Below are 14,974 nucleotides of genomic sequence, written 5' to 3' on the forward strand. Positions count from 1 at the left end.
ATTTAAATCAAGTTTGAAATCTTTTGTCCATTAAATCCGATTTCTTTGGCGGCAAGATGCTTCGTTAATACCGAACAGTTACAGTGCGACGCACAAGTGGGGGTGCCACATTTTTTTTTTGCCCAATAAAGCATAAGCCCGTGTCATCGTATTCATATACCAAAATCAACTCTCATTCGAAATAGTGTGCAAATCATATCCGCAACAATTATGTATCAACGTGGTTCTTTTTTTTTTTACATCTGATGGCTAAGAAAAACACCTAAGTGCTCTAAATTTATTTCTGTCTCAGTGGAAGCGGGAAGGAATTGTGGCACTTTTGCGACGCTAATTTGAACCTGGCTGAAACGAGCTAATGCTGAGCGAAGCCTTGAGGACGATTCTCTCTTTAGCATAACCAATTTCGTTTATTCGACAGACCAGTCCCTCACATATTGATGTCATTAGGCAGAGTGATTAGAATGTAACTTTCTCTATTAAACGAAACAAGTTTCATTGAGATTGCTTCAGTGGTTGCCGAATAAGAGCGTTCCTAGAATTTACATGTATTTGAACAGACATGCACCCGATGTAATATTCCTTTTACTTGGTTCGGCTAGCTACTGTTATCTATGGCTGAGTATTTAGTAGCGTAACTTTCCCTGTTGATGCAGCTATTAAAAGGCAATGCCCTACATCACCAAAGAAACCCAGCAAATGGTGTGATCTTCTGTTACTTATATATAACGGCTGTAAACGAACAAAACTTAAACCAAATCTGCTATGAAGAGAGAGCGTGAAAATAAAAAAAAAGAAAAGAGGCGAAGTCTGCCAAACACATGTCTTATTTTCTACGCTATACCCACGGGGAGGGAGTTTAGAGAAAGAAAGAAAGAAAGAGAAAAAGAAAGAAAGAAAGAAAGAAAGAAAGAAAGAAAGAAAGAAAGAAAGAAAGAAAGAGAACACTAAATACGCCGTATTCGCGGTATGAATGTCTTACAAGAGCACTTGATTTGAAATTCTTTGTGGCGCGTTTCCCGGGCAGTGTCATCTGCCATGCACCGACTACATCGAAATATGGGAAACTATAGAGAGGAGCAACGTCATAACAGTAGGTGCAGTGGTGATGTCGTACAAAGGAACATTGAGAGGCTTCTTTGGCGCCCTGTGATAACTAGTTAACTTAGGCCTAAGCGGACCTCGGCCAGAACACTCCCTGAGGGCACACGTGCTCACCTCCCCAAATTATTTGATCTCGCAGCACTTTGTATGCGCCAATAGAATGAACACGCGCGTCTAAATCCTTTGTATGGTGGCGGATATACATACTTTAACCCTGCTACTCCTTGATTAAATCACTTCACCGACTTTAGAAGCTTTCATTACGCAAACTCTTTGTCGAAAATACATAGCATCCACATATCCATTAAAATTTCTCTTTCTCGATGTTCAGCTCTGCGATGACGTTATACGGTTACAGCAATTGTCCAAGACTTCATTCATAAATCAGCGCACTGACCAAATCAAAAAAAAAAAGTAAGAAAAGGAAAGACAGCGCACTTAATTAAGCGATTCCTTCGGCTCTGACCTCATCTACGGCGACAGCAAACTTCTTACACAGTCAACACCCCCATCTTGTTCTTGCTTGCTTGGTTGCTTACTTGCTTGCTTGTTCCTTAAATAATTGCGCTCACTAAGCATAGGGGAAAGGTCAAGAAGCCGGAGTTTATAGAGTAGTTGGGGTCTATTAAATCTATCATTCATTACAGCAAGACTTCTGCAAAAAGATGAAATACATAAAATAATATTTCAATTACGATTTTAAAGTCTGGGGAAAACACGGAGAAGGCGGAAGATGGAAAGTCAAGACGATCAGCAAAAACAGAACAAGGTGAAAGAAGGAGCCAATGTTTCGACAAGTGGACTTGTCTTTTTCAAGGCACAATAAAAGTCCACTTGAGAAAACGTTGGCTCCTGCTTTCACCTTGCTCTCGTTTTGCTCATCGAATTAGAAAGTCTGTGGTACTAGAAAAATAGAAGTGTTGTCTAGATAAATAATTTGTGATCTCATCTTGTCTGTGACGTACGCTACTTGCACTCTTTGTGGCACAGTAATGCACGCTGTGCAATTCGAAATACTTGCACAGTTTTTAGCACTCTCAGACGTCCCATGTGTGCAAGAAGACTAGCTTTAGCTAGTTTAAACATTTAGTTATATAAAACCATATGCTCGCAACTGTTTGGACAAAGGCGTGTGACTACTGCATTTTTCTATTTTTTATTTTTTAGAAGTGGTCTGTCTTTTTATTATTTCAAAATGTTCTATTCAGACAATATTGGTGCATCATGTTTATTTGAGTTTCTTTTGTGTGTCATCATATTGAGGTTGTTTTTGGTCAGTACTGTAAGTTGCGAAATGCTGTCCATTTTCTGCCTCCATCATTCAGTAGGACGACTTCCAAGCACCTACCTGCCCGACGTATCGGCAACGTGGCACTTGAGATGGCTGGAAATTTCTGCACCATTTCCTAAGATTCAGTGCTTGTGTAAATCAGTGTTGCGTTGTCGATGCTGAAGCTGTTCCTAAGTTAAAGGCTCTTTGTTTTTCATGCTCGATGAGTCGTTTTAACGTTCCGGCTGAGGGATTACCGAGCTCGGTGGCGAAACGCTCTCCCACAATGGATGCCCCGAATAAAGTTATGCAGTACTGCCTGCGAGATTTAAGAGACAGATTTTTTTTTTCCTGCACATTTGCACTAATATATCAGGCACTTATTCTTCCCGCTCCCCGCAAGTCTACCCAAGGCAACTCATGACTTTTGCTTTCTTTTCCACTGCCACTCGACCAAGAAGGTTGAAAAAAAAAAAAAACTTGCACTCAACACACTTTCTTTCATGATCTATCAGATCAGGGCAATTGTTTCAACTGCCAATTATCGAATACTACTGAACACATCATTTGGGTCGGTCCCCAGTTTCAAAGGGAATGGCATATTCTCGTGGACGCCTTGCTAACTAACTTAAGACCTCAGTCGCCCCTTAAGGACCTCCCAAATTTTCCTACATCCACCCAAACTAGCAAAAGCAGAACGGAGTGCCCTTTTACATTTTAAGCATGAAAAGCGTTTGGCTCCCTTTGTCGGCGACCTTTGAGTGACCTTCATCCAAAAGACAGAGGCGTTATCCGGGCACTCAAACGAGAACATCCGGGCAAACAGTCAAAACTTAAGAAAATGCGGTCTCTGGCCCCAACCCTTAGTACAGGACAGCATTACATACGCTAGTTACTGCCAAAACAATTTACAAAAACTATTGTTTCCGATTTCTTCCTAATGTTTGTTCACAATGTCACTCAAGCTGTGACTTCTAGTACGCTTAAGCGTTATTTGTCATTTGCAATAGCGACGTTCAAAGGGTAGATGCAGGGCACCATACACTTGATTGTCACCTTTTGGCGCTCAGACAGGGTTGGATGTGCTCTTTTCAACGTCAGCGGTCCGTGAGCTGGCCGCACATTTGCAGCCGGCCACTTCGACGCGACAAGAAAAAGTAGCGACAGACGCTGAGCACGCTGCACTGTTGGAAGAAGAAAAGTGGTTGAAGGCGGCGGCACCACAGGCAGCAAAATACACCATATGGTAGTCATTTCATGCTTACATCCACTCTCGATTACGGGAGAGCCAGCAATTTCTTTAATCACTCACCCTCCTATTTTTTTTACCTGCTTATTCCCTTATGATAAACAACCACAACCCTTTTCTATTCCTTCTTCCCAAGAGGCCTGATACGTTGGCAAGAGACCTCTGGTTTCCTTTTTGCCTAATAAACGTTTGAAACAACAACAACTCTCGAAAGGCGCGAACGGTGCATAGCACGCTACTTCCGCGACGGCACCGCCTTGGGGCGAGAGAGGCGCAATTATGCAAAGCGGCCACCGCGGCACGTTGCTTCGCACGAGGAACGCACCGCACTCAGCCGTGCACGCCGCACCTCGCCGACAACTCGAGCCAAGTTCGCCAGCCCCGCAGCGACCTTCACGCTGGCCTTGGCTGTAAGTTCAGCCGGTCATTTACCCGTCCGCAGCGGACGCGGCACTGTAGTGGTCGGCTTCGCGCTCCCGAGGCGTTAACGCACGACATACAGAAAGCAACTCACGCTGGCAATTCCAACCGGAACGTTAGTGCCCCTTGCATGTAGACCGTGTAGAGGCGTCCTATGTCAGCTTTACTGTAAAGAGCGTGTTACGTACTTTTGTGCGCAAAGCTGTTCTCATATAGAGCTGTTGCCTCATGTATCTCGTAGTAGAGAAGGCGCCAAACGTGGTTTCCTTGGCGCCTTCTCTACCACAAGAGGGCAGCAGGACAACACGGCTGGCTTAGAAAAAGCGGCGGATCGACGCACCTTTAGCACACAAGTAATGGTTATCTGCTTTTGCAGGTAAGCGCTATGCGTTCGATTCCTTCCCATTCAAATTTATGCACTGCTGCCGAACTGCACCAGACTGCATCTGAAACTTTTCTGTTCTTTACTAGCGTGTAATAGTGCTATAGCCCAGAAGCCCCATTTCAAAAAAGGGCTGTGGACGAATTGCGCGCTGCATTAATTAATTAACTCAGAGAGATAAGAGAAAGTCAAGAAGAACTAAAAGAACTGAAACAGGAAATTAAGGACCTGGGAGCCTTGAAAGAAGTAATCCAGGCCCTTGTAACCGAAAACAAGGAACTTAAAGTGCAAAATGCTAAGCTGACGCGAAAACTAGAGGAGCTTGAAACGTACCAGCGTTCCAACAACTTAGAAATCAAGGGTGTTCCTGTTGATTCTGAGCCAATAGCTATTACTAAGAAGATTGGCGAACTTGTTGCAGAGCAAGTTGCAGAGCAAACATAACGCACAAAACATCATTGTTCGTTTTGTGCGCCGCATCAAGAGGAACGGTCTCCTAGCTAAATCACGAAAGATAAAAATTAATACCAGAATGATTGGCTTTGATTAAAATCGTTCAGTTTTTCTTAATGAGCAGTTGACAAGACTAGGTAAGCGGTTACTAAGTGCCGCGAAACAAAAGAAGAATCATGTTGGTTGGAAATATGTGTGGACCACTGGAAGGAAAGTAATGGCCAGGCGAAATGAAACGTCTCCATTTCTGCATATTTTCAACTTGGATGATATCAGCAAGATGATAACCTAATATCTTTTTTTTTTCATTTTCTCGTGAGAATAATTTTTTATGGGTTTGAGTCCAGATATGGCTTCATTCAATAAATGTCTATATCATGATTACGTTTCATTTTCAAATATATCTGCCGGTTCACAAAAACATATTTCCATCTGTCATCTAAACGTTCAGAATGTAAAAAAATAAGCAAGATAAAATTGAAAAGTTGCTCCAACAGTCCAAAACTTGTCCCGATGTGCTTCTTTTTTCTGAGACATGGTTATCTGATAAGGACTACCCCATACGGCTCGAGAACTACACGCATCACGGACTAAACCGTACCTACGCAAGAGGTGGCTGTCTAGCAGCTTATGTATGTACTGATATAAAATCGGAAATAATTGCAGATTTCTCCCTAAATAATCATAACGTTGAATGCCTCGCTATTCGTCTTACAGCAGGAACAGTTGCTGTAGTCTACAGGCCACCCTGTGGCAACGAAAAGGAATTCTTTTCCTTCATAGATAAGCTGCTATTTTATCTCAGCGGGACGGGCAAAATGTTCGCCATACTAGGTGATACGAACTTAGATATGATGGCTGAAAATACAATAACACGAGAATATAACCAGTTGCTGTACTCTTACGCATGCTCGAATAATATAACCCTGCCAACACGAGTAACAGCACATAGTGCCACCTTGTTAGACGTCTGTACCACTAATGTACACATTGATCCTGTGACTGCCGGTGTCATGTCCTCTGGCATAAGCGATCGTCTTCCAATCTTTTGTTTTCTGCCTTGTTCCGAGAAATACAAGCACAGTTCTCCTGTATATCCTTATCGCCTCATTTATACAACGACGCTAGCCCATTTTCGCTCTCTTATCCGTGAAAAAACACTGGGAATCCGAGCTAACCGAAAGTGACCCAAATAAGGCATACAATTCATTTTTCGATAAACTAATCGCATGCTACGATACAGCCCTTCCCACAACATAGCGCTATAAGACGACCCTAAAAAAATTAGAAAGCTGTGGATAGATAGTGTGCTTTTCACAAAAATTAAAAATAAAAATAAAATGTACCATACATTTCTTAAAACGCGAGACATAAATCAATTAGCCAAATTCAAGGAGTATCGTAACCAAGTAAATTCAGAATTAAAAAAGGCACAAGAAAAATATTATGAGAAGGTATTCTCGCGCATCTATACGAATCCAAGAAAAGTTTGGCTGGAAATTAAGAAGCTATCTGGAGGAAAGGCTAGCCCCCAAGACCTACAAATACCTTCTGCAAGCGGTACTCTTGCAGACGATGAAGCAGTCTCTGCCCTAAATACTCACGTTTTTCAATGCTATGGCAATATTTCTGCAGAACATCCAGAAGAGATAGAACATACGGTTATGAAACAGACTGTACCGAATTCGTTAATGTTATTTCCGGTGACACCAGGCGAAGTCGAAAGCGTGATCACTAACTTTAAGTGCAACACTGCTACAGGCATCGACGGTGTCATGGCATCTCCTATAAAATATGTGTATGACGTCATCTCTAATGTCTTAGCTCACATTATCAATGAAATGTTCGAATCCGAAATTTCCCCTAGCAAATTTAAAATAGCCTGAGTTTGCCCGATTCATGAAGGTGGCGCCGACCATAGTGCAAACAATTTCCGACCTATATCGATACTACCTCTTCTGTCGAAACATTTTGAAACTGTTCTAAATTCACGACTGGGTGGTTTCTTAAGGAAATATGTTATTATCAGTACGGCACAATATGGATTGCAATAACATAAATCATGTGAGGATGCGCTTCTAAACAGAAAACATCAAATACTGCAAAATATTGAAAAAAGTTTATACACCCTAGGTTTATTTCTGGACCTACGTAAGGCGTTTGACAGTGTAATCATGTTATGCTTCTGTCCAAACTTTATTACTACGGCATACGTGGTACAACGATCTGATGAGAAGTTACTTAACGGATCGTTATAAGTGTGTTTCATTTAATCAGACGACCTCCCCACTTCTCAAAATACAGACTGGCGTACCACAGGGATCCATACTTGGTCCTGCATTATTAAACCTTTATATTAATGACCTTCCAAGCATTTCTTCCTCACCTAATATTATAATGTACGCGGATGATACTAATATTTTCTTTGCAAATTCTTCCCTGCAATGCATAAAAAAAGAAGTGAATGATTACTTGAATTTATTATCTGAATGGCTGTACATAAACAAACTTTAATAGAATGTCAACAAAACTAAATATATCATATTTAAACCAATAAACAAGCCCATTGCCTGTTAATATAAATGTTCTATTTCAAGCAAAAAGGCTTGAACAAGTAACAACGCAAAAGTGTTTGGGGGTATGGTTTCAGGAGAACTTCGCCTGGGACAATCATGTCAACAAGCTGAGCAATGATCTTAGTAAAGTAGTAGGCTGTACGTATAAAATTTGTGATCTAATACCATTATGGCTAAAGAAAGCAATGTATTACGCCCCTTTTATACTCGAAGCTAACTTATTGTGCCTTGATATGAGGAACCACGACAGCAAAAAACTGTGAGAAGTTATTAAACTTGCAAAAACGAGTAGTCCGAATTTTTGAAAACTACCATGGTAGTCTGCGAGACTTACACACCCACAATCCTTTTAACAAATATGCATTGATCCAAGCAAATCAAGTTTTCTATTATAGATTACTCTTACATGTAAAAAAACACAGACTCCATCTTGTCCGCCTACCCATTTCTCCTCCTCGATACCCATTACGCAATCAAATCAGAACAACACCATTTACGCCTACTAACTATAGACGTCAGGATCTAAGCTATCAAATACCTAACTTACTAAACATAGTTGAACAAAAAAAATTGATTTTTATGCACCCCATTTTAAAGAATGTATAAAAACCTTTCTCCTACATTCTCAAATTCATTATAAATGAAATGATATTGCACTAACATTTTGTTATGCAAAGTATATGTATGTTTCAATCTGCACTGTAATGTGAAAGTACATACCAATAATTTTTCAAGCATAGAATATATATTCATGTAATTATTGTATCAATCTATCTTGTTTATTTGTATTTTCTACATTGTACTCACTCATTTTTTTTCGTGTGTGTGTGTGTGTGTGTGCTGTATTTGCTTTGAACATGTTTGCCGAACGCACAATCTCCTTTTTTTCATTTTTTTATTTTTTGTTGTTGATCAGAAGTGCATGACTGTACTTAGTCTTTAACTGTCTATTCTGGATAGACGGCTATTAGGTAGTTACCACTAAAAAAATGTTCAGCAACCATCAACGATGGTTTTCTGTGTAAGCGAATATCCGAGCGTTTCACGAAGGATATTTGCTTCATTAAATGATCGAAGTGTTGCGCTTGACGGCGTGTACCTGTTGCAGTGAGGATATTTAAGTAGCGTCTGTTGTTTTATTGTATGATTCCGCAGAAAACGGAGCTGTTAATCGGCACATATAAAGCGGTAGTATACGTAAACAGCACGTGCATCCACGTGCATCTCAAATACCTCCATTAGTGGGCGATCGGCCTCGAACGGACCCCGCAACACGGTTGCTCGAACGTCCTTTGCGTCAGCGCGTATATGTATCGGCCGGTGAAAGTTCGACCATCAACCACGAAAACAGGTGAAAGTGTCAAAGGAAGATATTCGCATTAAAAGTGACGTACAGAGATGCACAACGCGGACATCCAGCAGACATCCAGACATGATACCTTAGAACCGGGAAGGTCAGAGATTTGACGTATAAATAAAATCTTTACCGCTGGCAAAACAGCCGCAATATTATCCAAAAGAAATATTTTATGAAAAAAAGAATATATTACACGAAGAAAAAAAAGTGGCCTGCGCAGGGATCGAACCTACGACCTTCGCGTTATTAGCACGACGCTCTAACCGACTGAGCTAGCAGGCCGACGAACGCCAAGGCGTTCAGCAGTTGTTAAATGCCTGTGGCAACCGTTTCGGCGTATGTTCAGTTGTGCAGTTCGCGTGTTCTTCCTAAATGTTACATTGCCTCGGTGTTCTAGGGACGAAAAATCACCGACGTTTCGCGATAGTATATCTGAAACGAGATCGATGCCCAGAGACCACAGGTCGAGCACCGGAGGACGCTGTGAGATGGGAAAACTTTACGTGGCCCTAAGGAGCATACTAACAGTGCTGGTATCTTTGCACAGTGCTATCTAGATAGTAGTATCTAGATAGTGTTATCTTCCCCTTAGACTTTCGTCCTGAGAGGTCCTTAGTGGCGTCACTTAAGCCCAAATCTCGAACCCATTTCGCTAGCTTATTATATCACTGTGGTCACGTGCGGTTATTCGCTGCTTGTGTCAAACGGTATAGAACAACTTTGCAAGTTCAATGTGCACGGAAGACGAATGTACCGCTCGCAAACGCCACAGCACTGCTACAGAAATTGTTTGTCTATAGCGACGGCGTTTCAAGTATGTGCACCCGAGATAAGGAGCGTCGGATATGCTCACGCTTTTTTTCGTCTTATCTATCTGTAAGTAAAGCGAAGGGACCGTCAGGTTTGCCCACACTCACCTCCAAAGGTGGGGACTAAAACCGGGGCACTTGTCCTTGCAGGTCAGGCAGGGCTGTCCCTCGTCGACTTCGTGAACCAGGACGCCCTGCAACACAAACGACGCAGCATCAAAAACAACGTTCGGTATCGCTCTATTCACAGCCAAGCCCATTTGCTTAAATAATTCAAGATCTTTCCTAAAGATTTAAAGAATCAATTCGAGCTATGTGGTATTGAATATTTTTCCTCAATAATACTTTGTTTACGTGACCTCGTTTCCCACCAAATGTGTTTTTGTTTTTGACTGCGCTTCTTGCACGGAATATTTTATTGTCACCAGAACGAGTATTCAAAGATGAAATGCTTCATTAACCATCGTACGAACCCTCTCATTCCCTAAGAGTTGCTTTTCCCTCACGTGATAGCATTGTAATCATTACGGTGAAGAGCGACAAAGAATTATTCTCAACATATTGACGTAGTACTTTTTTACTGTTCATTTTTAGCGTTATATCAGGATTCCAGATATATAAACTCTAGAAAAGTGTGACGCATTAAATCAAGCAGGCTAGGTGACTATTTGTCATCGCCGCGTTTCAAAGGGGATGCCATAAAATCATCATCATCGTGAGATACGATGCTGCTGGTGATGATGGCGACCAGGATGATGATTTATTGACATCCCCTTTGAAACAAGGCGGTGACAAACAGTAACCTAGCGTGCTTGAATTGACCAGGTATGCTGTACAAGTTTTTCATTGTAGCATTTTTGTGAACATCCCCTTAATCTTCTTTTTCTTCCTTCTTTCTTCTTACTTCTTACTTTTTCTTACTTCTCTATCTACCTGGTACCGCTAGCTATGCAACTGCTACACGGCGTACCACCTGGTGCAATAACATGCAACTGCAATGCAAAGTGTGTACGTATCGGATGCTACGCGGCGCGGATCTCACATCACGTGACTCCTTCCTTGCTAGGACGCGTGTTTGGGGCATGTTTCCGCAGCAGCTATCAATCGCTGGCGTGGCGTAGAGGGCTCCAGCTCGATCCTGGCGAAAACTGGGTATGTTTTTTTTTTTCTCATTCCTGGCGATATCTGCGACCGACAACGGTGGCGGTGGCGGCGGGGGCGGACAACATTGTCAACCGAAACGGTTATTGGAATGAGCTTATAACAGCTTACAATGTAAGCTTACAATGTAAAAAGAGCGCCCGCCATTTCCGCGAACATGTGTCGTGAAGACATTCGCGCAAAAGTAGGTAATCAAAATTATCGACTGCCATGGCAACTGCCATGGCAAATATACCGCTTAATTTAGCAAGTTTATGAAACCCTATTCAATGTTAGCAAAAATAGGACAACCTGAGACCGTGGTATTGAACGGCATAGCTGCTGTAATTTGAGTTACTGGGCAATATTTCACCCATTTTTTATTGATTCTATAATATTTAACACTAGAAATTAAAGAGTAACCAGAACTGACACAGTTAATGTACTACTTGCCCTCGTGTACAGTGCATTACGTCTATTTAATCAGTGACTCTTTGAACCTTTTCTATACAGCAATACGAAAGCATGCAGTATAGGTCCGGTCGGACAGACCTGGGACGCGTACCTCAGCGGACTCAGCCTGAACCAACAAAGCAATTCGCTGCGCGCTACCGCTGGTGAAACAAGTTATAGTGTCTGGGCAGATTGAAAGGAAACGAAACACCTCCTCTCTGTCAAGCAAACACGTTTCTAGGCAGAACAGTGCTAACGCTGTACCCCAAGAATAGCACCGGTAGTGGAAACAAGAGCTTGCTGCTTGTGATTGATGGCTTTTGAAAAGTTTATGTCTGCTAGCGACATCGATGACACAACTGACACCAAAACTTCAGATAAAGAGCAGGAAAAGATAGACTGAAAAACAGGCAAAAATAGTTGAAAATTGCATATCATCTTTCAAAATGTAATGAATCGACCAGTATACAAAAACTATTCGTTTTCCACGAGCTGTACGAATTCGTTTGCTTCCTATACCTATGCGATCAATCCCATGCACATCATTTCAACGTGATGCATAAAGATGCAGAAATGGGAAGAACTTTTTGTTCGATACATTTGTAATCACGGCTTGTGCTATCATTGCAGAACATCGACACTGAGTAATCAGGACACCTGCTCGTCAAACCAAGAAATTAGGTGACGATGATTTCTATTGACATCCCTCCGAAAAAGGGCGGCGACAAATAGCCGCGTAGTCTCCTTGAACTAATCACGCATTATATACATGCATTGCTGTCTAGCATTTTTCCTCTCTGTCCTTGATCTTTTCTCTCTTCAGCAAACTCTTTATTACTATATTGTACAACGACCTAAGCCTGTAAAGACTGCGGTTCTATCCACTCTAAACGTACGTAACGATTCCGGTTCAACCAACATTCTAAATGTATCTTCCTTCGCTCGACTGCTGAAGAGTTAATGCTAACATTCCTTTTCAATACCAGTGCTTTTGGAAGGTAAATGTTCTCTACGAGTCTTGTTGGGTGAGTGAGTATCTTGGCATTCTATTACGACGTACTGGGTATAGTTTTTAAAATTTTTTCCCGATAATAAAGCGCTCAAGCGTTGCTAATTCATGGACGGGTGTAGAAAAATAATTCACGATTGAAATAACGAGGTTTCTATATCTGTTATCTCGCCTGTTTGGTATTTGGTGCGAAAAACGCCGTGTGGGCATGTCTTGTCCTCTTCTAAAGCATCGAGAGGCACTCTACTACCTTGCGCTGCAGGAGGTAAGGAAGACCAATTCCAATGCTAAGATCGACTCCGATTAAACGCAGCTGCCTGGTCGCGCGGTGCAACCAGTACTTACGGATCGCCTCAAGGTCCAGCGATCATCCCGACGAAAGCAAAACACCAAGGCCATTCAGGACGTCAGGCATATCTACTGAGTACCACCCAAGTTGACACCGCCGAGCTTACTATTATTCGAGACAGTCTTTGTTGAACTACAGCCCCGAGCTCTCATTGATTAATGAAGAGGCCAATGAAATCACTACGGGCGAAAAAACCAGAGGCAGAATACGGGACTGCCGCAAACGGGCAAGAACTAGCCAATCAGCATGCTCGCGGAAATAACCGCGTTGGAACGAGCCAAGAACGTCTCTCAGCAAACGTCCCCTGCGCCGTCTACAGGACCGGATGGGCCCGACTCCACACCCAGATTTGTTAACCAAGGGTTCCGAGGCTGAATATTGCCAACGTTTAAAGGAGACACCGAATCACTGGATTCACTTCTGGGAGCAGTTGAAGCAGACGGTTCGTTTCGATTATACCCTCTCGCCAACAAAGTTTTATTACTTGCAACGTTATTTCGCTGGAGATGTTGCGGAGATTGCGCGGATTTCGAACAGTCTGCGTGCTTTTATGACGATGCCGCAGACCTTCTCGAGAAGCGCGAGCTAGATCTAGCAGCACCACATGGCTGCTTTCAATAACCTTGCCCATCTAAACCTCGGAAGCGACGATCGAGACCTCGGGAGATTGTATGCCGCTACAAAATTGCACATTCGCTGGCTCTCTCAAGGTGTCTACAAAAATTGTCTCAGCAATGATTGTAGACACACTGCATAACGCTCTACACTACGAGATTGTCTTTGCATTTGCAATAGAGTAACAAACTGAAGTGTAGAGAGGGCATTCGTTAGATCGCACTCAAGTCGTCTTGTAATCAGCTTCAGGAGTGGCCTCTTCGAATTTATGCGATTGGAGCTGGAAAGCCGACAGAAACTCATGGCACCATCTGATTGGCCTTGTAAAAAGAGCTGCGATATCATTAGGACAATGCACGGCTTCAATTCTGCGTTATGCATCTGCCAAAAAAGTGAAGGTTTATTAAAGCTTTGTCGTTCTTGTCTCATGTGTCATATCGTCTTACTATAGTTTCACTCAGTTACAGTCAGCGCACTACAAAATGATCGGAATGTGCCTTCTGTCACTTGAAGAAGCCTAGAATGCGTTACGGTGACTGCGAAGTCTCTTCCTTCCTATCAAGAAGGATAAATTTGGCAATGATATGTTTTCCGTGCACGTCAAGGGATCATTGGGCAGGAACCTGTCAGTCGATCTGCTCGCCCTGCATGGAAGCTTTGTTATAAAAAGCATTGCGACCCGTCGTATCAGAAACAGTGCATATAACGAGAGACTACAGCAAGCTGCACAGCGGCATTTGGTTCTCCAACCATACCAAGGCAGTGGCGTAACCAAGGAGATAGGGAGGGGGAGGAGGCACACCAAGCACGTAACCCCCCCCCCCCCCCTCCCGAAAAAAAAGTTCTGTGTTAGTATGCGCTCTGCTCAACCTTCCCTTCCCGCTCCCCACACCCTCCCTGTCCCTGCTCAAAGGATGGCCCCTACAGATATTTTTTTTTTGGGGGGGAGGGGGGGGGAGGGGGGATAAAAAATACAATAATTCTGGCTACACCGCTGACAGTAGTAGTACTGCGAGTTGAAAAAACAGCAAAGTCTTTGTGGACTTAGCCCACCCTGGTAATCAACGACGACAACCAGAGGTCAGAGGCACATCAGAGACATTTCTCATCATTTCACATCATTCAGAGGCACATTCATCAAAGAAGACGTAATACTGAAGATGCGCCTTAGGATAGTAGGAGAAACACGGATATATTTCAGGAAGCTTGGTAGCATACCTCCTTCTGGAACTCAACGCCTTAAATTCGTTCAAGTAACCATAAGCCGTCAGCTGAGCGCAAACATTTTGCGTCGTGCAAGTCATTTTAGCTATACTCACCTGCCCCGACATCGCTGGCAGCAAAACCGACAGCAGTCTCGCTCGACATCTGCTACTTGAAAGCAAGTTCTTGGCTCAAGACCTGATATTCCTTCAAGTGGATGACGAGGCGGAGCTTAGTGTGCTGATAGAATCGTAATATCTATGGAGCTTGCTCACAGGCAACATTGCCCGTAGCACAAAAGGAGTGGCAGGACTCAACAACCTATTCGGATGGACGTCGCAAGGACTAACACATTATAGAGCCGTTCTCAATCAGAGCACAGAAGTGAACATTATTGTCAGTGCAGTTCAAGCGACTTTTAAAATTCGGCAGTCCTTCTGGATGCAAGAGGTGGACGACATCAAAGACTCAAAATAGCAGCTGAAAATCCAGCGGCAGGTACTCCGCTGCATTGTCGGGCTTGCGTGTGCGAGTGTGCGCGTGTGTGTGTTTGCGTACATGCATGCGTGCGTGCGTGTGTGTATTCCA

The 14,974-nt window shown here is 42.9% G+C and overlaps 1 protein-coding gene and 1 non-coding gene across 2 annotated transcripts in view; both read right to left on the bottom strand.

Moving 5' to 3' along the window:
• The window catches only part of LOC119461539 (uncharacterized), a 266,138-nt gene that overhangs the window by 219,799 nt on the left and 31,365 nt on the right, over positions 1 to 14,974 (bottom strand). Inside the window, exon 2 of the mRNA XM_037722882.2 lies at positions 9,726 to 9,811. Coding sequence (XP_037578810.1) covers positions 9,726 to 9,811 — 86 coding nt within the window. The remainder of the gene's footprint in view (positions 1 to 9,725; positions 9,812 to 14,974) is intronic.
• On the bottom strand, positions 9,017 to 9,090 carry Trnai-aau (transfer RNA isoleucine (anticodon AAU)). The gene has a single exon. It is a non-coding gene; the product is annotated as a tRNA-Ile (tRNA).

The sequence above is a fragment of the Dermacentor silvarum genome, chromosome 8 (genome assembly GCF_013339745.2).
Source record: "Dermacentor silvarum isolate Dsil-2018 chromosome 8, BIME_Dsil_1.4, whole genome shotgun sequence".
In the NCBI taxonomy this organism is placed as follows: Eukaryota; Metazoa; Arthropoda; class Arachnida; order Ixodida; family Ixodidae; genus Dermacentor; species Dermacentor silvarum.